The following is a 24,443-nucleotide window of genomic DNA, read 5'->3' as shown; positions in this document are numbered from 1 at the left end:
GAACCCGTGTCCCCTGCATCGGCAGGCGGACTCTCAACCACTGCACCACCAGGGAAGCCCCGGTATCCATCTTTTTGTGTCTCTTTAGCCCTTTTTATTTTTTCTTATTAGCTCTTACCACTCTCTAACATATATTAACTTGCTTGTGTATTTAGAGTCTGTCTCCACTCACTAAAGTATGAGCTTTCTGAGAGCAAGGACTCCATTTATTTTGTTCACTGGTACATTCCAAGCATCTAGAACAGAACTTGGAACATAGTAAGTGCATGATAAATATTAGTCAAATAAATAATTCAATCCCCAAATATGGTTCTATTGGACTAATTAGGCAGTCAAAGCTATTCTGCTAAAGTGTCTATGCATTTATGTAGCCAGGGTGTCAGAAACCAGGGGTAGAAGATGGTGGGTAAATATTTCAAGAATTGAGATAAAATTTACTATAAAATATAAACTTAATTATGTTTCTGAGAGGGAGATTAATAATATGCTTATAATATAGTGTGATATAAAGCTGTTATGAGTGAGTAAATAATTGTTGGGTCTAAACTCAATAACCACATTCTAAAATAATTTGACCAAAAATTTTTTGTTTAAGTGTTAATATGGGTGATTGAAGGGGTTTCTGAGCAGTAATTAAGAATCTGAGGGGCTTCCCTGGTGGCGCAGTGGTTGAGAGTTTGCCTGCTGATGCAGGGGACACGGGTTCGTGCTCTGGTCCAGGAAGATCCCACATGCCGTGGAGCGGCTGGGCCCATGAGCCATGGCCGCAAAGCCTGTGCGTCCGGAGCCGGGAGAAGCCACAACAGTGAGAGGCCCTTGTACCGCAAAAAAAAAAAAAAAAAACAAAGAATCTGAGAACTGACTCAGAATGTTCTGTGATCTACACTGTGAGAACAGTCAGAGAACCAGAGTCTTCATTGACACAAACTCTTCCAGGGTGTATTTTATACTGTATAGTAATGGTAGCTCAGTATCAGTAATATGACACCTGCACTCAGAGGACCACAGTCCTGCTTTCTCTACAGTCACCTCTTTTTTCTGTTTTTTTTTTTAATCTGAGGCAATATTTGGTAACTAATAATGTGTGTGTGTGTGTCAGAGAGAGAGAGAGAAAGAAGGAGAGAGAGAGAGACATGAATATAAGTAATAATGGAAGCATGAGTACATGTCTATGCTAATAATTGTTACCCTGTGTCCTTCACTGTTTATTACTTTCTGTCTTGATTTGGCTTACCTTCTTGGTTGATTGATTTATTGATTGATGATTGTAGAGATGGAGGGGTGGATCCAGATGCATATAAGTAAGGTAAAAATTAGCAACTAATCAACAAACTACATCAACAAGGAATACTAATTTACTAATTCGACCACTAAAGCAATAGGCTGTCATTGGTCATTGGACCTCACTACTAATATCACTGTCCCACTTATTCTGCCTGCCAACAAAAACTCTTGATACTTACTATTTTCAATTGCCAGGAAAGAGGTAGAAATATCTTGTCATGGAGAGTCGTTCAATGGTGGGCATCTGGGCTTTAACACTTGGTTTTTCAAATGCTTTTTGTACCTAAAAACAAAAAGAGGTTCTGGCTGATACGTACCTCTTACGCATTCTCAAAATATGTTTTGCACAATGAGCCAAAAAATTCTTCGAATGAAGGATGCTCCTAGGATCGATGGAACCAAGCCCTTGGACATTCTTATTCCCTGTCACTGCTACCCTACCCCTTAGAAATGACACCTAATGTCAGAATATGCTCTTTATCTCAAAATACACACTTCATGCCTAATTCAAGTCTTTTCAAACTGCATTTTTTTCCTAGTTTCCACTTCTGATCTACAGATCTGATGATTAATTATCCCTTGGTGTTCGTTCATGAAAAGTGGACCTCAGAGATCCTCTATCTTCAAACTCTAACAAGGTTAACTCCTCAATTCAATAAGGTTAAAATCCCAGGATTTTGTTCTTAAAGCCTGAATGATGAGCAATATTCACATTCACCATCAAGATGAGCTCTGAAGTATTTTTCTGTAGACTGATCAATGAGATCCTACTTACCTAGATCCACTATTTCTAATCTCTTCTGAGGAATTCCCTTGAAAGTATGTCTAAATCCTATTCATCCAATAGGACTTAACTTCCTAAGCTCCTAGTCACAGAGACTGTGACTCAGGTTACAATGCAATCTTCTCCAATTTACTAAAGGTATATCCTTCTTTTCCCATGGGAGTGCTATTGTTCTTTATGGTTTTAGTTTAAAAATAACCACACTTTCCCACGTTCTTAATACCAATACTTTTCTCCCTAAAAAAGGAGGGACATTTATTCACTCATTCATACATTTATTTATTCAGTGAATATTAATTCCTCCCTTCCAGCTTGTTGAGTGTTGAACAAATCCCTGCCTTCATGAGCTTGCATGAAAGTGAGTAAATACAGACAATAAACAAACAAAATATATACTGGGTGGGTGGTAGTAAGAGCTATTGGAGGAAAATAAATTAGGAAGGAAGGGGTAAATAAGGAATGTCCTGAGTTGGGGAAGAAGTATCAAGTCTTCCCTTCTGGGCCACTCTATTCAAAGAATTTTTCTCCTACATTCTCTTTCATGTGTCCTAGGACTTTCTCTTTTGGATCCTATCACAACCTGTATCACACACTTTTTATTGTTGTTGTTGGACTACTTATTCAGTACCCATCTCTCTCACAAGAATGTTAGTTCTAGGTAGCCTTATGTCACATATGTCTCATTTACCCCTGTGTCATGAAGATATAACCCATTACCAAGTAGACCATCCAATGTATATTTATTGAATAAATGAAGTGAAGCAGTGAAAATTAATCCAAAATACTTTCTATTCTTTGAATTTTAAGAACTTATAGCCCATAACACACAAGCTCACATGTTATAATATTTTGTTCTATTTTGATCTTTTGCTGTGGTGCATTAACATAGTCTTTTTGTAAATCAGATTTTAAACACATGGATTACAGAAACCAGTACCACTCTACTTTTGTTTGTCTGACAAAAATCTGTCATTGTCACTTGAAAGGCAAATAATAGTAAACTCTTCCTGAACAAATACATGATTAGAAAAGGAGAGAGGAGCTTACCTTTCTAAATACTTCCTCTAGATGACAGCACCAAGAATATTTTTGGAAGCATGTGATGAGTTGAGTAATGAAGAGAGAACCTTTTGTGATGTCTCTCCAGGCCACATTATCTATGATGATAAGGAATGGTAAGCCTTGTGCTGTGGCCTTCACCATGTTTTTTTTTTTACATTTTTTGTCTTTTAAAACATAGCTTGGGAATTATCTTGACATGTTTAGGGGAAGAACTTACAACCTTTCATTAACTCATTTTCCATAAAGAAGTTGAACTAAAGAAGCAGCTCATCAAAACTGTAGGTCATTGCATAGTGATTACCTTGTATTTTGGGAATTGACTTTCTACTATGTGACTTATGCTTATTCATTTGGCTTTTAAAGGAGGCTTGAGAGATAATTGTAATTATCCCATTTTACAGATGAAAAATAGAAGCTCAGAAGGATTAAAGAATTTCCTCATGTTCACATAGGTGATTGTTTACAGATTATATACCATGATGTCTTTCACAATACAGTGAGCAAAATAAATAAAAAGATCTAATGAAACTTTTGGAGGGAAGGGAAATGTTTTTGGTATAGATAGTGGTAATAATTTCACAGGTATATACTTATCTCCAAACTCATTAAACTGTATACATTAGATATGTGCAGCTTTTTGTATGTTAATTATACCTCCATAAAGTGGTAAAAGTACTTAAAAATATGTAAATTAGAAACCCTCAGATATAAGGCTTCTCAAGATGATTACCTAAAGTTCAAGGACTAGATACTGTTCCCCTAATAGTAGGCCTAATAAGTCCCATTGTATCATTTTCTTCTTCCTTTAAAAGGGCATCCACCTTCTTGCTGGGATACTACTCTAAATAGTACCAGATGGGAAATATGGAGAAAATGGCTTGGAGTTGATAATTTTTGAGAAATGGCCATCAGTCCCTAGATCCATAAAAACTCTACTCAAAATGTTGAATGGATTTAATAGAAAACTGAATCAATCATTTGTTTTTAACTAGTGTGATGGTAAAGGGATTTTCTTGTATTAGGTTGTTTTAATGGTTACTATACCTTTGTCTGTAAAGTGCAACATATAATAAAAGTCAATTTTTAAAAGTGAAGAATAAGTAAAATATATTGACAGCATTCAAAATTTGCGTCAAATAATTGCTGCCCAGAGCTTATCTTGTTTTTTAAGAATCTTCAGAGGTAGCCTCAGACCCACAAATCCATGTCTGCAATTGAAAGACACATACGTGGGGTTGAGGAGCAGAAAGCAATGAAGTCCTTCTCCACATGGGTCTTGTAAATGGCATCCTCCTCCAGGTTCTCAGGTGACTGTGAAGAGCTGTCTGCCAAGGCTGCTGGAGAGTCACTGACCCACAATTCCCCATGATTTGCTGTAGAGACATCAATTTCCTACACACTGTGTGTCTCCCTCAGTATGACTGTTACAATTGCCCACCTCATTCTTTTACAATGTTTATTCTAACCAGTTTCACACACACATGTGCACACATACATACACACATACAGGTGTATCTCCACCCCACATACAACAGTTTGCCTTTTTATTGTGTTGTTGAGCAACATGCCAATTAATAGTGACAGCATTTTAGAATTGGAAGAACCCACTTGCTGAGAATAACAAAGAAGTTAAAGCCTTATCTGCATAATTTCAGAGCATAGTTATCATTTTATAGCTAAATTATTTTTGGCTTTTCATCTTCAAACACTGTTCCAAAAAGCTAAAAGGGAACTGGGAGTCAGGAAAAAAAAGGAAAGAAAAATGTCACTGCAATCCCAGTTTCCCTCATCTACTTATTCATTTCCCTTTCAATAATATATGAGAAAAAAAAAAGATACTGCTATCACATAAGAGCCTGACTTTCAAATGAAATTATTCTCAAGCCAGAGAATGTCAAAATGTCTGTAAAACATTTACAAGTAAAGTTGTCATTTAAATGATTTCATTCCAAGGTTGGAATATTTTTGTTTAACTTTGATTTGAGAATTCTGGTGATCTCCTTCACCACTTACCTTGAATCAAATTGAACAGAAATTTCTCAGCTAACAAAACAGAGTCTCATGATACCAGCCCCCTAATTGGAATTTCCTAATAATTCAATTTAGTTTATTTTCACTGGATGGGGTTTAAGATTGTTTCCCCTAGAAACAAAACATACTACAGTCCTCTGCAAACACCTTTATGACTTTTGGATTTTTCATCTCAGAACTTACCACCTCTGCAGGCCTGGACAATGATGACCTTAGGTTTGTCCTTTAGACTGAGGCAATTGCGGTTGTTGAATATCCGGAAGATGGTGTCATAAGGTAGCACATCTGGGTTTTCATCACTATGCATAGTCCCACAGATCCCATCCAGGATGCCATGAGACATGAACACCAAGAATGTGCTGTCTGAAGATTTGTGCTCTTCACAGGCAGCAAATCTGCACAGCACTGATTCCATATCCTGAAAAAGACTGCAAAGTGTTACTTTAACAGGACAAGCATTAAAATTAAACTGACCTCCTATTTATTATGATCAGTATAAGAAACATCTGTAACGTTCCAATCATGGTGGCTTTACATAGTGGTTACTTGATGATAGTTTTATTTTTATTTCTATAATGGATCAATGGGTTCAACTTTTTATTCCTTCTGACATTATATAACCTGTCCCCAATACATTTTACATTTGCTTATTGTCGTTATATACTTTCATTTTCATCTCTGTATTTTCTCTCATTACTTAATAAAAACCTTGAATAATAAATGTATCATACCACTTCCCTTCTAAGGCACTCCCCACCATACTTAGAATAAAATAAAACTTGTGACATAAGTATACTTCTCCCTTCTGACATTCTTCCTCCTCCTCTAGGCTCTAGTCACACTGGTCTTTCTGTACTTTTCAAGTGCCAGTTTCATATTAGGTTCAGACTTTTCACTTGTAGTCGAGCCTGCTTGGAATATATTTCATTCACATCTTTCCAGAGTTATCTTGTCTCTGATAGTCATGTGTCAGATCCCATATTACCTCCTCAAAATGTCTTTCTTGGCCATTCCATCAAACATTATTACTCCTCACTCACCAATTTGTTCTTATGTTTCCTTTTTCCTTTTCATTTCCTTTTCACTTCTTTTCAATCTTAGAGACACACGGATACATCAAATCTCTGAAATGTTCTGTTTTGCTTATAGTTTGATCACCCCCCACCAAGTGAACCTAGATCAGTGTGAGCTGGGAACCTTCTGTCTCATTTACAGACCCATCCCCAATGCCAAAATAGCCCCTGGAACAGTCAGGATTCAGTATTTATATGGTGATCACACTCCTGCTAACATTCATTACTCCAGAATTTTCTGGGAAATATTGGGGCTGAATCTCAATCATCCCACTTCAGAATTAAGAATTTTGTGGGTACATATGCCAATCAGTTTTTGTACAGTTTTATGGAACTGAGGATATTTGAAGATCTAAAGAGATATAGATTTCACCTGTCTTAATATTTTTATTTTATAACACACATTCACACACTTAGATACACACACACACACACACACACACACACACACACACCACACACGCAAATGAGACCTATGGTTGTTAAAGTTATTTGCTTAATATTATAAAGTTCACTTGTTAGGAAGATATGTGTTGAATATGTATGTGTTTGGGGTGGGTGAGGGGCCCTTACCCTGGCTGTGAGTTTCTCTTCCACATCCACACTGTAGCCAAGGCCCTCAAGCAGCCCCTTCATTCCCATGATGTCATGGGCTGCCCCATTCCTGAGAGGGAGATGATCAAACTCTGTATTGCATATGATGAGAGCCAGACGAGTGCGGGCCTTTGTCTCCTTTATTGGATAGATCTGCAGGAAATTGATATGTAGTGAGTTTGATTTACCTAAATCTCTCTTAAACCCTCATACACCAATCACTGTTGCTTTTAAGGGCTTGCATAGATGTCCTCTCTCCTATCCTGTACCAGAAGACACTGTCTTCTCTCTTTTAGTAATGGATTGAATCGACAATAGAAAGAAGTACAAATTGGAAGGGAATTATTTTTCAAAAGCCCAGACAATGATCCAGATTATATTTGTGATGGTTACTCGAGAATCTTCAGGAGACTAGAACAATTCCTACCCTCTCCTTCTCCTCTTTCTTCTCCACCTAGTCAAATCTTTCTTAACAATCAAGTTTCAGATCAAATTTTGTAAAAACCAGGAGATATTTGCCATTGACTCCAGCTAAAAATAAAGATCCTTTGCCTTGGGTAACATTATTCTGGTACTATTTTTTTTTTTTTTTGCGGTACGTGGGCCTCTCACTGTTGTGGCTTCTCCCGTTGTGGAGCACAGGCTCCGAATGCGCAGGCTCAGCAGCCATGGCTCACGGACCCAGCCTTTCCGCGACGTGTGGGATCTTCCCGGACCGGGGCACGAACCCGTGTCCCCTGCATCGGCAGGCGGACTCTCAACCACTGTGCCACCAGGGAAGCCCATTCTGGTACTATTTTAATTTATAATGTTTTGCAGGTGTTAATAATTTTTAACTGGAATGCAAACAATTACTACTCAGCCATGTTATCTTATAAATATTTTGATTCTATGACTACAGCTAAAATTCTAATAAATCCCCAATATATAGGACAACAAATAAATGAAAAAAGTGAGAGACTTGTATTTTATCATAGGGTTGAAAGAGAATTGGAATCTGTGTGAAGCCATGTGATTTCTTCCTGCTCAAAGCATCTATGAAAAAAGAATCCACTGTCCCACCCTGCCACTCTGTAACTAATGCTTTAAGAAATTGTGTAATTAGTGAAAGCAATTGTTTTTCTCTCTTCCTCTCTTTCCTGTACAGAGCACAGTACCTCTTCAGCCCTTTCTTTACACAGTTTAAGAAATTCTTCATGAGGGCAAAGCTTGAGGGTATCTGTAGTTTCTGCTGACTCATCTGGTCCAGTCACGATTTCCTCAGGAGCTGCAGAATACATCGCATAATATAAATTGTGATATCTGACGATGTGACCCAGTTATCACCTAAGAAAACTGACAGAAAAGGGTTATCCTGGGAAAAAGATTTTTAACATGTTGGGTTATAGTTGTATCTAACCTGTGTGTGAGGAGACAGATGTATTACGACTGGGAAAGAAGGGAGAAATCCTTGGTAGTAAAAACAGATCCACTCAAAAATGCAATAATAGATTTTGATATTATGAAGAAGACACCTTAATGATTTAGGGTCAAAGTTAGCCTTCCCTTTACTCATGAAAACAGTTTGATTTTTCCAGTGGTTTTACTCTAGGGTATTACTCATCTGTGTGGACTTTCTACTGTCTGTGAGCAAGAGTACATTTAGTAAATATTTATCAGAGTGCTATCTACTAGAAATAGAATTAAGTCACACTCACATTGAGTCACTTTTTTTTTTTTGAGAGTATGCAGCACTTATTACAAAGCCAGGAGATACAAATATCCCAGGGCAGGAGAAGGATACAGCCACAGCACCTCAGACACAGGACAAGGTGCAAACACAGACAAACCTGTTGGGGGACACCTGACCCCAAACACATAGGTTGTGATAGAGTCTTGCCTCCTCCCTTCATCCTGATCTGATCTATGCACATTGGAGAAAAAACTGGTGGGTGGGGGCCTGTTGGGGTCTGTCCCTCAGGGGTTGGACCACTTGATTTCTTGGGGATGGAGTTGAGGTCAGATCTCACAGGTTCTGCCTTCCTGTGCTTTTAGATGCCTGTTGCTCTTTCCTGACTTGGCCTCAGCTGCAGGTGGGGAGGGCACTGCAATTTAAAATTTTCTAATGTCCACATTGAATATAAACAGACAGAATCAATTAATTTAACAATATATTTTGTTTAACAATATATCCAAAATAGTATCATTTTAACCTGTTACTAGCCACAATTTATGCACTTAAAAGCCACGTGTGCCCAGTAGCTATCATATTGGGTAATATGACATCTCAAGTCCACTCCTAATTCACACAACAAACACAGACACATACACACTCAAATACTTAATAGAATCCTAAATCCTGTACCAACCAGGTATTATTTTTTCAACAACCTCAGAGTGAATTCTTAACCTTTCCGGAGGAGATAGGCTTCAATGATTCACCGAGTTGTGAAATCAGCTATTTAAAGGAGAAATGCTATGCATTAATATAGTATTGCATCCGGTGTCGAAGGTACAATTCTTTTGTCAGAGATGCTACATTACTCTGAATGTCCTTGCCTCCAAAGTGCTGAATAACCAGCCCTAAATTTTCAACCCATGTTTTAAAATGTGAGGAAATAACTTCTCCTTGTTGGAAATGAGAAATGTAATATTTTTTTTTTTTTATTGTGGTATGCGGGCCTCTCACTGTTGTGGCCTCTCCCGTTGCGGAGCACAGGCTCCGGACGCGCAGGCTCAGCGGCCATGGCTCACGGGCCTAGCCGCTCCGCGGCATGTGGGATCTTCCCGGACCGGGGCACGAACCCGTGTCCCCTGCATCGGCAGGCGGACTCTCACCCACTGCGCCACCAGGGAAGCCCAGAAATGTAATATTTTCTGAAACTGTTTGGCCTCATTTGACTAAGATTGTGCAAGAGACTGGGAAAGTCCAGAGCCCTCCCTTGGAGAAGGAAGGAAGAGATTCCTCATAAATAAAAATCAGAAGAGGTTTATCAAGACCTAACATAACAAGGTTTTTGTCTATGAAAGGAATAAACCTTTATGTTCATTTACATGAATGAACCAAGACAGTCTCTTATTTTATTTTATTTTAATTAGAAAGGCAATATTATCTTCTGTAAATTTTTCAGTTTTTAAACTTTATAATTTTTTTCAATTTCATTTATTTGTTTCCATTAGTTTTTAAATAATATTTTTTTATAAATGTCTTTCTAAAAAGTATGCTAAAAATGTAAGCTCTGGAGATACAGCAAATGGTATGTCTTTAAGTCTACCAAACTGTCTTAACATTTATTTCTGTAGATAAAGTACTGACACATACTCTCCTTTCCTACTCCAGAAGATTCTGCCAATGTGAAGAAGTCCAGGGTCTTGGAATAGTCCCTGGTCAGAGGGTATGTTTTGTCATTGAAAGTCTCCTGTTTCCAGGTCATTTACAAGTTTGGTGTACTCTTGAATTTAATAAATGTCATCTCCTAATGACCATTATATGTCTATATATAGATACAGTATTTACAGAGAAAACTGAAAATTAGACTATCTTATGTCTAATAGTAAAATTATCATGAAACTGAATCATTTCATTACAATGTAATATAGTGTAGCCTGCTGTTCAAAAGGAGTACCCATGGGCCTGAGAGCACAGCAAAAAGAAATAAGAAAATAAGCAGATTAGATAAAAACTTTAATATCTGAGTTTTATCTGTTACCTAATGAAATGCTCAAGAAACCCCTTAAACTGAAACAAAACTAAAGATACTGATATTAGATAAGACAAGTCCTTCTCCCTTGGCAAGTAGGAATTTGAGTAATTATCTCTCTGACTGAATAACAGTGCTTGGCACATAGTATGTACATATACTGCTAAATAATTGAAACAAATAGCTTAGATTCTTCCTATCCCCCACTCCATTTCCTCAGTATCTCATTAAGAACCCTCTGAATTATATCCATGCCCAAAAGGCCTGGCTAGGACTTTTACATATTCTAATAGCCCCACTCACCAAGCTTCCTGTTCTCCTGGGCCAGTATACTCTAGGTGTCCTGAGATTCCTCTGGAGGTTCCATGTACAGTAGAACTCAGGGGGCTACTGGATACTTCATGAAACGGTCTATACCTGCCACCTGCCTGCCACAGACTTTGCTGATGGGATAGGTTATTTCAGTTTAAGGTTCATTCTAGTTCCTGGGGTTGCTAAAATCATTTTGAAGTTCCCCTTATTTCAATTCTGATTCCCATTTGTTGAATTATCTCTGATCTTGTTTTTATTTATTTTATTTTATTTTATTCTATTCTATTCTATTCCTTTATGGCTTATTTTAGGATATTGAATATAGTTCCCTGTGCTATACAGTAGGACCTTGTTATTTATCCATTATATATGTAATAGTTTGCATCTGCTAACCCTAAACTCCCAATCTATCCCTCCCCCACACCCCTCCCCCTTGGCAACCACAAGTCTGTTCTCTTATTTTATTTTTAAATCCAAATTGTTTTTATCCCATCCCAGGTTTAAGAGAAAGTAATAAACCTGCACAAGGACCAACTTAAATGTTAATGATAACATAGCCTAGGCCACAATCTTGGACATCTATTAGACTAGTGTATAATTCCTGCTGGTGGGAGTGTCCCTTCTCCATAGAGAAGGGATTATTGAAAAAGCTTATTTGCTATAGTGAGGTCTCTACAGTTATGTTGCATGTTGTTTATTATTGCTTATCATTATTGATAAATTCTAGTATTCAGGCTGGAATTTTAGGTTAAACTCTACACCAAATTGAGTCCATCACTGGTGAACTTGGATCTGAGGATATTTAGACTCTAGTAATATTCATAATTCATTTAAAGTGAAGTTTTGAAAGATGTTAATATATTGGACAGTTTATATTGAATAAGTATTCTCCTGATCATATTTTGTAACTCACAGAAATGAATAAGCACAGTAAACATTTAAATATTATAAGCTAAAAATAATTCTGGTAACTAATATTTATTACATGCATGTTATTCATTTGCCTATTCATCCTATATTCATTACATGCCTGCTATGTCTCTGGCACTCTGCTAAGAGCTATTATTCATTGGTGAAGAAAACATTTGTGATCTGGATTAAGAAACTCAGTGGATTATAGTCCTGTCTAATGAGATAAACAGGGGAAAGAAGTGTAATAGATTTGATGTGGAGAATAAAGTGTTTCATTTTATATATCTTAGCTTTGTGAAGCCAGTGGAACCTTCAAGTGGAAATGCTGAATATGCAGCTAGAACTAAATATATCTGGAGCTCAGAGGAGAGTCCCAGAAGGGAGCTAAAATATTAGGAATTGTCAATCTGTGTCTGCCATTATGTTCCTAGCTTTACAAAGCCTGTGATGAAGTGACTGAAATTGTCCCCATTTCACAGATGCTCATACTGATGCTTAGGGAGGTTAAGAAACTTGAATGAAGTCACATAGTGTCCAAAGTGACAGAAACCTGAGTTCAACTCCAGGTATCCCTTACTACAAAGTCTCTACAATTAGCGATCTCTATGATCAACCTAAACACAAGGACTCAACTTCTAAGCTAATTGGAAATTAGATACCTTCCCACAAATGACAAGGTGGCCTCTAAAAGGACAATGATAGGTTTAGTGAAAATTATACTTTAGTAATAGGAGGATGGGGAACTTAGAGGACAGTGGAGCAGCCTTGGAGCCAAGTAGATCTGAAAAATTTAAGATATCCCTTGAAAATAATTCCAGTCTTACCTTTTATACTGGTGGAATTTTTATCTATGTTTAGGAAGGTTTGAACAAAGATTTGACCTGCTTCATGGCGTTTCTGTCGCATACAGTCCACCAAGACCCGTGCCTTGTCTTCAAGCTTGGCATTATAAATTTTTTTCTTCTCCTCTTCCTCCAATTTCAGGACATTTTTTCCAACCAAGTCATCCAAAATGCCAGTAATGAGCTCTTTGCCCACAGATTCCAAAATCTTAAGTGGGTTTTTGTTGTGTGTGTTTTCTGTCAGAAATACAAAGCTTCCTTTTACTTGATCTTGTCTCAATAAAAAATTCAGAATTGAAAATAATCTGATGACTGATCTTTCAATATGGTAGATCAATATGACACCAGGTTAATATATTACTGTCTGGGATAATTAGAACTTTTGTGGGTGATTAAGGAAGTCAAATTAATAAGTATTTTATTGTAATACCACAGGTATTATTTGAATGGATAGTGCATGGGAAGGCAGGGTATCTCATCAATACTTAATTAAATCTACAAAGACAGTTATAAAGTTCATCTAGATATAAAGATAGTCTTGACACAAAATGACATATTCTAAAAAAAAATGCACCAAGACATTGAACAAGAACTTTGCCCCAGAAGCACCAGCCTCATTGTTCATGTTGTCTTGAAGTATTCTTTCAGTAAATGTTTATTGGGCAAATATTATGAGAAAGAAACATGGACATTACAAAGCATGAATAAAAAGTTACCCAATATCAGTTCATTTAATAACCGCTAACATCTATTATGCATTTAGGATTTAAAAAGAAATACATTTAAAGCAATATACAATATTTTTATTATTTACAAGTCTCTGTACTAAATACTTTATAAATATTAATATGATGGACCCTCACAATAATCCAATGAGATGGTTAATATTTTCCCTATTTTACAGATCATTTAAATAAAATGCCCAGATCACACAAATTAGGATTCAAATTCTGTTCTTACACCATATTCTATAAAGTTAAACATAGTACAGCTTCAGTAATAATAGTTGATATTCATTGAGGCCCCATTGGTCTCAAGTGCTTCATATGAATCTTATAAGTTAAAGTTAATAAAAATTCCATGTAACATGTATATTAATATTTCTATTATATAGTAAAGGAAACAGACACAGAGATGTTAGTTAAATATTTGATCCAAATTGTGTGAATAGTACACCATGTTTAGTAAGAGGGTAGGAAGGGATTCAAACTCAGGGGTTCAGAATCAAGTCCCCACTCAAATCATCAAACTACTTTACATGATACTTGGTAAAGAGTTACTTAAGAGAATAGAAAGTGATTCAGGGACTCAGAAAAGACTGGGTAAATTTCTGCAGATGAGGTCACAAAATGCTTCTTCTTAGAAAAGGTGGCAGAAACACTGGTCTTACACTAGAGTATACACATGTCAGAACAGAAAGATTGAAGAATTATGAACAACATGCAGGTTAATCTATGAAATGTTTACTCTGACTGAATTCTGGGTTTCTATTTTATTTATTTCTGCCTTCAACAGGTTGAGTGTTGACTGAATAAGTGGCACTGGGAGAAATATGGTAAACAATAAAACCAAAGAATGTTTACCTTACATCCTCTTATTATCTACACATTCTCATGTCTTCAGTTATTAGCTTTAAATAATAAATAAATTATCCCTGAATTTATAGATTCAGCCCAAAGGTGGATCCCCAAATTAAGGCTCATATATTCATCCCTTCTCTGTATCCCACAAATTCATTACACTCAACTTTTAAAAGCTGAACTTCTCGTTTTTCATCACCTTCTTCATTCCCTATATGTACTAGTTAATGGTATCTTACAGTCAAGTACACCAAATCAGTAAAAGCTGGTGATACTGAACCTCTTCTGCTTTCTTTATATCTTATTTTCCATCTCACTTCAAACTGTATTGATTTTATCTGCTATATATTTGCAGAATCTGACTACTTCTCCCTCTCTAACTGTTTGATACTCTAGTTCAGGCCAACATCCTTTCCTGTTTAATTACTCTAAGAGTCTGATAAATCTACTCTTGTCCCCTTCTAATCTGTTCTTCTCAATGAAGCAAAGTCAGTGTTCTAAAAATCTAGACGTAACCATGAAATGTCTCAGCTTAATCTAATCTAGGTCTTCTCATTCAGCCTCATCCTCTGCTACTATACCCACCTTGCTCATTACATTTTAAACACTTTACCTTTCTTTCAGGTTCTACAAAGCCTTTACTTAGGGATCCTTATGTGTACAGTTTCTCACACCCAACATTCCTTTCTATTTCTCAACTGCTTCCTGTTTATCTTCAGGTCTCAGATGACATGGCATTTTCTTTAGGAAATTCTCCCTGATGCTTAAGACTAGACTGAGTGTCAGAGCAATATGCTCCCAGAGAAACTTGTTTCTCCCTAAGCTAACATTTTTTTCCTTATAGTTGTTAATTAGTTAACAATGGCAACCAAACTCATTAGTTTATGTTTATTGAGTCACTTTACTTGTTTTGTCTACTGCTTTTCAGTTTATCATATCTATTATCTAATGATGTCCTGATTCCAATTCAATAACAAGTAAGGTCATCCTGCCTAGCTAAAGAGGCAGCCATGAGTGTGAATTTAATGTCCTACTCCCCAGTCAAATGCTGTATGATCACCATGAAGAAGATAAGAAAACAGTCAGTCCTTACATTTTAGGAGCTTAAATTAAATGTGTGAGATGAGACAGAAACCTTGGAAAGAATTACACTACAGGGAAAATAAGAAATAAAGAAACACAATAGCAAGAAAGTGCGAGCAGGGGCGGGGGGGGGAATGCAAGTAAATGTTTGTTAATGAAGCTGAAATCATGCTTTAGAGAGATTAATGGTAAAGTGAATAAATATATTTTGAAAGGTAGGAAAACCTGTCTGACAAGTTCAGACATTTTTTAAAAGGCAATACAGAGCCAGTGTATGTTCCTGAGTAAGAAAATTGCATTTGTAAATACCTAGAAGGTAAGAACTGAAAGATAAGGATCTGATCATCTTTCCTAACAATGCTAATCTGCAGACAAACCTAGTCCAGCTACATAAGAATCATTTGTAGATCTTTAAAAGATTATAAGTGCTTACAGTCTATCCATGGTTGAGTAATTTGGAGTTATGAAGGGGGAAATAATCTAAATTTGTTAATGTCTACAGATTATTTAGATTTGTTGTAAGGTTTAGAAACCACTGATCTAGTTGAACCTCTTCCTTTTCAAATGAAGAAAATGAAGCCAAAGAAGTGAGATATACACTAATATGTATAAAATGGATAACTAATAAGAACCTGCTACATAAAAAAAAATAAATTAAATAAAATTCTAAATTCAAAAAGAAGTGATATGATATACCTGAATACTAGCTACATAAATAGCCAATGATTCCATCTCTTATACTTTCCAGTTTCTGTGTGTAAGATATGTGACCTGAAAGCAGTATGCAGTATGGATAGGAGGGTTAAATCCTGGAGAGAGGGAGACCAGTTAAAAACTGTGATAGCAATCCAAGAAATACTGTGCTAGAGTAGTTAGCACCACAGCTAGAATAGGAGGAAAATGTAGTTACTTTACAAAGACAAAGAGCATAATTCAATATAGGATATAGTAAGGGGGGGGGTGGGAATTCAAAGACTCACTTATCTGATTATGGGGACAATTTTATGGAATCAAGAGGAAGCTGAGAAGATTTCAGAGTGCATTTAGGAATTTTCAGAGTTTTCTCACACATAAATAACTTACTCTATTTGTCTTTATCCACCCTTCATTTTGATTACCAGGAGCTGCAAAAAAGGAAATAACTTCTTCCTGGCTCTGAGATAATCTGGACACCATACTCTCCTTCAGCATCTCCGAGACAGTGTCCCCCGTTCAAGTTACACAGAGCTAATAAGGAATTTAGCTTGCACAGGATTGGCTCACTTCCCTTTTGTATATTTCTTCCTGTCACAAAGCAATTAATAAGTGTTTTCTAAGACCCAAGTTCCTGACCCTCAGCTAGGAAAGGACCCTTACTCACCAGCCATATGTAACAACCGTAGTCCCTTCCTGATGCCTTGAGAAGAGCACAGGCTTGAAAATGAAAGTTACTGGACACTTCCTCCATTCAGGGGGCGGGGACTCCTAATCATAGATTGGGAAACTGCTGCTCAGAACTTCTGCGTTCACTGTCAGGAAGTCCCCTGTAGTCAGCAAATGGATTTCCCAATCCTTTGGGAAGGATTATTTCTTCCTTTTGGAAGAAAAAAAATGAATTGACAAAATATTTTCCAACCTATGTTGGAACCTCTGACTGTTTTTTTCCCTCATTTTCTTTTTCTTTCCTCATTGCTCCACACCTCGTTCTCTCTGTCCTTCTGCTTCTGATCTCTCATTATTTCTCCTTTGCTCAGCTACAAGTGCAAATCATGAAGAAGTTAAAACTAACAGGTTCCCTTTCATTTCTGGATAAGGATTACCCAAATAACTTTAGTTTCCTGTTTTAACTGTGCTGATCATGGTGGTATTATTCCCTCTCCATCTCCCTATCATCTTACACTTTTATTGGAAATAAGTTCTGAACCCTTGTCTCCATTCCTTTCATGATTTTCTTTAACTGCCTAAGCTTCCCTTAACATTTAATTTTTACTGAGGGTGACTATTCACCTCCCTTTTTGTTATATTCTGAACAAAGACTGACCATAGAAGTAGTCTCAGGCTGTAGTAGAATGATTGTGTGATAGTACAAAAGATATATATCCAGAAGAACTGTTAGTGAAAGGGAAAAAAAAAAGACTATGAAATGCTCAACTTGAAGGTCTTGAAAAGGTCAGAAATTCTAGGTCCATCCATGCTGCTGCAAATCATACTAAGTGAAGTAAGTCAGACAAGAAAGAAATATCATATGGTATCACTTATATGTGAAATTGAAAAAAAATGGTACAAATGAACTTATTTACAAAACAGAAATAGTCACAGAAGTAGTAAACAAACTTATGGTTACCAAAGGTGAAGGGGGGTGGGAGGGATAAATTAGGAGATTGAGATTAACATATACACACTACTATAGATAAAATAGGTAACTAATAAGGACCTACTGTATAGCACAGGGGACTCTAGTTAATATTCTGTAATAACCTATATGGGAAAAGAATCTAAAAAAGAGTGGATATATGTATATGTACACCTGATTCACTTTGCTGTACACCTGACACTAACACAACATCGTAAATCAACTATGCTCTAAAATATATATATGTACGCCAATTAAAAAAAAAAAGGTGTATTTTTGACAAGTCCAAAAAAAAAAAAAGGACAGAAATTCACCTTCATTGTTAACGGGTTAGGATTAGAAAAGGCTCATATTTGCAAGTAAAAGAGTAGTTTTTCCAGTTCTTCCTAAGTCTAACCTTGCTAAGTGAAAACTTCACCCCAAACTCATTATCTGTGCACCACACAGGGACATTGTTTTGCATACAAGTCACCCTAGCATTTATTCATAGGGTGTCATGTACTGTCTGCTGATTGTTCCATGTTTGTTGACTGTCCCATCTTATCAATAAGACTGTAAACTACTATGTACCTAGAGTTGAATCAAATTACTTTGTATATTGAAGAATCCTTGTATCCCTGGGATAAACCTCACTTGATCATGGTGTATGATCCTTTTAATGTGTTGTTAGATTCTGTTTGCTAGTATTTTGTTGAGTACTTTTGCATCCATGTTCATCAGTGATATTGGTCTGTAATTTTCTTTTTAGTGTGATATCTTTGTCTGGTTTTGGTATCAGGGTGATGGTGGCCTTTTAGAATGAGTTTGGGAGTGTTCCTTCCTCTGCAGTTTTTTGGAAGAGTTTGAGAAGGATGGGTGTTAGCTCTTCTCCAAATGTTTGATAGAATTCACCTGTGAATCCATCTGGTCCTGGGCTTTTGTTTCTTGGAAGGTTTTTAATTGCAGTTTCAATTTCATTACTTGTAATCAGTCTCTTTATATTTTCTGTTTCTTCCTGGTTCAGTCTCAGAAGGTTGTACCTTTCTAAGAATTTGTTCATTTCTTCCAGGTTGTCCATTTTATTAGCTTATGGTCGTTTGTAGTGGTCTCTTATGAGCCTTTGTATTTCTGCAGTGTCAGTTGTAATTTCTCCTCTTTCATTTCTAATTTTAGTAATTTGAGCCCTCTTCTTTTTTTTTTTTTCTTGATGAATCTGGCTAAAGGTTTATCAATTTTGTTTATCTTTTCAAAGAACCAGCTTTTAGTTTCATTGATATTTTCTATTGTGTTCTTTGTATCTATTTCATTTATTTCTGCTCTGATCTTTATGATTTCTTTCCTTCTACTAACTTTGGGTTTTGTTTGTTCTTCTTCTTCTAGTTGCTTCAGGTGTAAAGGTAGGTTGTTTATTTGTGATTTTTCTTGTTCTCTGAGGTAAGCTTTTATTGCTATAAACTTCCCTGTTAGAAATGCTTTTGCCACATCCAATAGGTTTTGGGTGGGTGTGCTTTCATTTTCATTTGTCTCTAGGTATTTTTTGATTTGATTTCCTCTTTGATCTCTTCAATGATCCTTTGGTTGGTTACTAGCATATGGTTTACCCTCCTTGTGTTTTGTTTCTTAAAGTATTTTTTTTGTACTGGATTCCTAAGTTCCTTGTGTTTTGGTCATAAAAGATGCTTGATATGCTTTTAATTTTCTTAAATATACTGAGGCTCACTTTGCGGCCCAGCATGTGATCAGTCCTGGAGAATGTTCCATGGGCATTTCAGAAGAATGTGTATTCTGTTGCTTTTGGATGGAATGTCCTATAAATATCAGTTAAGCCTATCTGCTCTACTGTGTCATTTAAAGTTTTTGTTTCCTTATTTATTTTCTGTCTGCATGATCTATCCATTGGTGTAAGTCAGGTGTTAGAGACCCCCACTAGTATTGTGTTACTGTAGATTTCCCCTTTTATGGCACTTAGCATTTGCCTTATGTATTGAGGTGCTCCTATGTTGGGTTCATAAATATTTATAATTGTTATATCTTCTTCTTGGATTGATCCTTTGATCTTTATGTAGTATCCTTCCTTGTCTCTTATAACAGTCTTTATTTTAAAGTTGAGTTTATCTGATATGAGTATTGCTACCCCAGGTTTATTTTGATTTCCATTTGCATGGAAAATCTTTTTCCATCCCCTCAGTTTCAGTCTGTATGTGTCTCTGGGTCCAAAATGGGATTCTTTTTTTTTTTTTTGCAGTACATGGGCCTCTCACTGTTGTGGCCTCTCCTCCTGTTGCAGAGCACAGGCTCTGGACGTGCAGGGTCAGAGGCCATGGCTCATGGGCCCAGCTGCTCCATGACATGTGGGATCTTCCCAGACTGGGGCACGAACCCATGTCCCCTGAATCAGCAGGCAGACTCTCAACCACTGTGCCACCAAGGAAGCCCCAAAGTGGGATTCTTGTTCACAGTATATATATGGGTCTTATTTTGGTATTCATTCATCCAGTCTGTGCCTTTTGGTTGGAGCATTTAATCCACTTATATTTAAGGTATTATCGATATGTATGTTCCTATTATCATTTGTTTTTTGCTTTGGGGTTTTTGTTTTTTTAGGTCTTTTTCTTCTTCTTCTCTTGTGTTTCCAGCCTAGAGAAGTTTCTTTGGCATTTGTTTTAAAGCTGGATTGATGGTGCTGAATTTTCTTAGCGTTTGCTTGTCTGTAAATCTTTTGATTTCTCTGTCAAATCTGAGTGACAGCCTTGCTGGGTAGAATATTCTTGGTTGTAGGTTTTTCTCTTTCATCACTTTAAGTATATCCTGCCACTTCCTTCTGGACTGCAGAGTTTCTGCTGAAAAATCAGCTGATAACCTTATGGGGATTCCTTTATATGTTATTTTTTGTTTTTCCCTTGCTACTTTAAATATTTTTTTCTTTGAATTTTATTTTTGTTATTTTGATTAATGTGTGTCTCAGCATGTTTCTCCTTGGGTTTATGCTGCATGGGACTCTGCACTTCCTGAACTTGGGTGGCTATTTCCTTTCCCATATTAGGGAAGTTTTCTACTATAATCTCTTTAAATATTTTCTCAGACTGTTTCTTTTTCTCTTCTTTTTCTGGGACCACTATAATTTGAATGTCGGTGCATTTAGTGTTGTTGTAGATGTCTCTGAGACTGTCCTTATTTCTTTCCATTCTTTTTTTTCTTTATTCTGTGCCTTGGCAGTTATTTCCATTGTATGTTCCAGCTCACTTATTCATTCTTCTGTCTCAAATCAATCAATGTGATACACCATATTGACAAATTAAAGAAGAAAAATCATACAATCATATTAATAGATGCAGAAAAAGCTTTTGACAGAATTCAAAACCCATAATAAAAACTCTCCAGAAAGTGGGCATAGAGGGAACCTACCTTAACATAATAAAGGCCGTATACAACAAACGCATAGCAAACATCATTCTCAATGGTGATACACTGGAAGCATTTCCTCTAAGATCAGGAAAAAGACAAGGATGTCCTCTCTCACCACTCTTATTCAAGATAATTTTGAAAGTCCTAGCCATGGCAATCACAGAAGAAAAAGAAATAAAAGAATCCAAATTGGAAAAGAAGAAGTAAAACTGTCACTGTTTGCAGATGACATGACATTATTCATAGAAAATCCTAAAGATGCCACCAGAAAACTACTAGAGCTAATGAATGAATTTCGAAAAGTTTCAGGATACAAAATTAATGCACAAAAATATCTTGCATTCCTATACACTAACAATGAAAAATCAGAAAGAGAAGTTAAGGGAAAAAATCTCATGTACCATTGCAACAAAAACAATAAAATACCCAGGAATAAAACTGACTAAGGAAGTAAAAGACCAGTATGCAAAAAACTATAAGACGTTGATGAAAGAAATCAAAGATGACACAAACAGATGGAGAGATATCCCATGTTCTTGGATTGGAAGAATCAATACTGTGAGAATGACTATACTACCCCAAACAACCTACAGATTCAATGCAATCCCTATCAAACCACCAATGACATTTTCCACAGAACTAGAATAAAAAAAATCACAATTTGTATGGAATCACAAAGACCCTGAATAGCCAAAGCAATGTTGAGAAAGAAAAAGAGAGCTGGAGGAATGAGGTTCCCTGTCTTCAAACTGTACTACAAAGCTACAGTAAAAGCAAAGCTACAGCACTGGCAGAGAAACAGAAATACAGATCAGAGTAACAGGATAGAAAGCCCAGAGACAAACACACACACATATGACCACCTAATCCACAACAAAGTAGGCAAGAATATATAATAGAGAAAAGACTGTCTCTTCAATAAGTGGTGTCTGGAAAACTGGAGAGCTACATGTAAAAGAATGAACTTACAACACTCCCTAATACCATACACAAAAATAAACTTAAAATGGATTAAAGACCTAAATGTAAGATGGGAAACTATAAAACTCTTAGAGGAAAACATAGGAAGAACACTCTTTGACATAAATCACAGCAAGATCATTTTTGACTCACCTCCTAGAGTAATGAAAATAAAAACACACAAAAAAAACCAACAAACGGGACCTAATAAAACTTAAAGTTTTTGCACAGCAAAGAAAACCATAAATGAGACAAAAAAGACAGCCCTCAGAATAGGAGAAAATATTTGTAAACAAAGCAACTGACAAGGGATTAATTTTCAAAATATACAAACAGCTCATGCAGCTCAATATCAAAAAAAGCACATGAAAAGATGCTTAACATCACTAATTGTTAGAGAAATGCAGATCAAAACTACAATGAGATCTCACCGCACACTGGTCAGAATGGCCATCATCAAAAAATCTACAAACAATAAATGATGCAGAAGGTGTGGAAAAAAGGGAACCCTCTTATACTGTTGATGGGAATGTAAATTGATGCAGCTGCTTTGGAGAATAGTATGGAGGTTCCTTAAAAAACCAAAAAATATAACTACCATATGACCCAATAGTCCCACTACTGAGCATATACCATGAGAAACCCATAATTTAAAAAGACACCTGCACCCCAATGTTCATTGAAGCACTATTTACAATAGCCAGGACATGGAAGCAACCTAAATGTCCATCGGCAGATGAATGGATAAAGACGATGTGGTACATATACACAATGGCATATCACTCAGTCGTAAAAAGGAACAGAATTGGGTCATTTTTAGAGATGTGGATGTACCTAGAGACTGTCATACAGAGTGAAGTAAGTCAGAAAGAGAAAAACAAATATACATTAACGCATATATGTGGAATCTAGAAAAGTGGTACAGATGAACGTATTTGCAGGTCAGGAATAAGGATGCAGACGTAGAGAACGGACATGTGGACATTGTGAGGGGAGGGGGCATGAGATGAATTTGGAGATTGGTATTGATGTACGTGCACTGCCCCGTGCAAAACAGATAGCTAGTGGAAACCTGCTGTACAGTGCAGGGAGCTTCTGCACTGCAGTGACGTAGATGGGTGGGAAGCGGGGAGGTGGGAGGGAGATCCAAGAGGGAGAGAATATATGTATACTATAGCTGATTCACTTCTTTGTACAGCAGAATCTAACACAACATTGTAAACCGACTATACCCAAATTAGAAAAAGAAAAAACTTACTTTGTATTCCTGAAATTCATTAAGGAAGGGTTAGAATTACATTAAGTGTAGTCATGACTTTTTCATCCTAAATTCTGGGATTTTGGATAAGTTACTTATCACATTACCTTCTCTGAATCTCTTCTTGAGCTCTAAATTCTTTGAATTCAGGTACCTACTGTAATTTTTTCTGTATTCCTAAAGCAGAAAGTCTAGCAAATGGTTTCTAGAAGGAAAGAATGGTGTTAGCCAGTTCAGGTCTTATGAAGTCTAAAGACTCCAAATCCATTACTTGCTCCAAATTCCATCCTCTGCCTTCTAAGAGTGGTGGAAAAAAAAAAAAAAGACAGCCTTTCATTTTTATTTCAGATTTATTGGAATGTTTAAAGAAATGTCTCTTTTCTGCTGACAGGATCCCAAAACATGTATACAGTGGCAGAACTCCTGGCTTCCTAAAGAAAAGGAAGAGGAAATAAAAGAAAAAAATGAATTCTACTAAAAGAAATTCAAGTTATAAAATCACTCCACCAAGGGGTCACACAGACTCATAAGAGGGAAGAGCCCATGTTATGTCTAAATATTGCCCTGCTGAGGTAAAGGGGAGGAACATCTAAAACTGAGCTTTCATCATCTCTGGCCACCTCTCAATCTATATCAGCTAACCTTGAGAAAGGGCCATCTATCTCTGAAGAACTTTGAGAGGAGTGCAGTGTGCTCTGCACTAAACAACAGAAAGGCATCCTTTCATTATCCACTGTTTATTATATTAGACCCTGAGATCTTGACCAGGATGTAGTTCAGCACTCTTCCCCCAACCTCGCCCCACCCATACTACACACACACATCTGTCCCTACAACTTACTTTTTTAATATCCTGGAAAGAGGTAGAAACATCTTGTCAAAGTCACTCTTTCAGCAGTAGGCATCTGTGCCCTACCATCTGGCAGCTCAAATGAAAATCGAACCTAAAAGTAAAAGAAGGTCTGTAGATTTTTTTTTTCCTGAGTAAAAGAATTTTCACTTATGCTGGAAAAATTGCAAAAAGTATAGCAAAATAAGTGATAAAAACAAAAAGTTTGTGCCTCTGTACAGATCAGCAATACACATCTAAGATGGAATGACCATGCTTTTAAAAGCTATTGAATCTAATAGATATGAATACAAGCAAATTAAAGTCCACTCATTTGTCTATTCAGAAAAGAGAGGAGTTCAAATAATTGATTGTCTTCTAGGGGGTTTCTAGGTCACAAAACTTGGAACTGGCTTCCAGGTTGGCTGACTCACCAAAGACCC

At 36.6% G+C, this 24,443-nt stretch overlaps 1 protein-coding gene across 1 annotated transcript in view; it reads right to left on the bottom strand.

Annotated features, from left to right (window-relative positions):
* Positions 1–1,468: 1,468 nt before the first annotated feature.
* Positions 1,469–24,443, bottom strand: part of LOC309964922 (uncharacterized protein) — a gene marked incomplete at its 3' end in the record, with an annotated part of 34,101 nt that continues 11,126 nt past the window's right edge. The window contains exons 9-18 of the mRNA XM_082844097.1: positions 24,020–24,115; positions 16,917–16,970; positions 16,598–16,658; positions 12,557–12,811; positions 7,986–8,095; positions 6,808–6,981; positions 5,345–5,579; positions 4,360–4,503; positions 3,116–3,225; positions 1,469–1,567 (exon numbers count right to left, since the gene is read on the bottom strand). Coding sequence (XP_082700223.1) covers positions 1,469–1,567; positions 3,116–3,225; positions 4,360–4,503; positions 5,345–5,579; positions 6,808–6,981; positions 7,986–8,095; positions 12,557–12,811; positions 16,598–16,658; positions 16,917–16,970; positions 24,020–24,115 — 1,338 coding nt within the window. The remainder of the gene's footprint in view (positions 1,568–3,115; positions 3,226–4,359; positions 4,504–5,344; positions 5,580–6,807; positions 6,982–7,985; positions 8,096–12,556; positions 12,812–16,597; positions 16,659–16,916; positions 16,971–24,019; positions 24,116–24,443) is intronic.

This window comes from Leucopleurus acutus, assembly GCF_964270905.1.
Source record: "Leucopleurus acutus genome assembly, chromosome: 8".
NCBI classification, from domain to species: Eukaryota; Metazoa; Chordata; class Mammalia; order Artiodactyla; family Delphinidae; genus Leucopleurus; species Leucopleurus acutus.
This window is presented reverse-complemented; position numbering and strand designations above follow the sequence as displayed.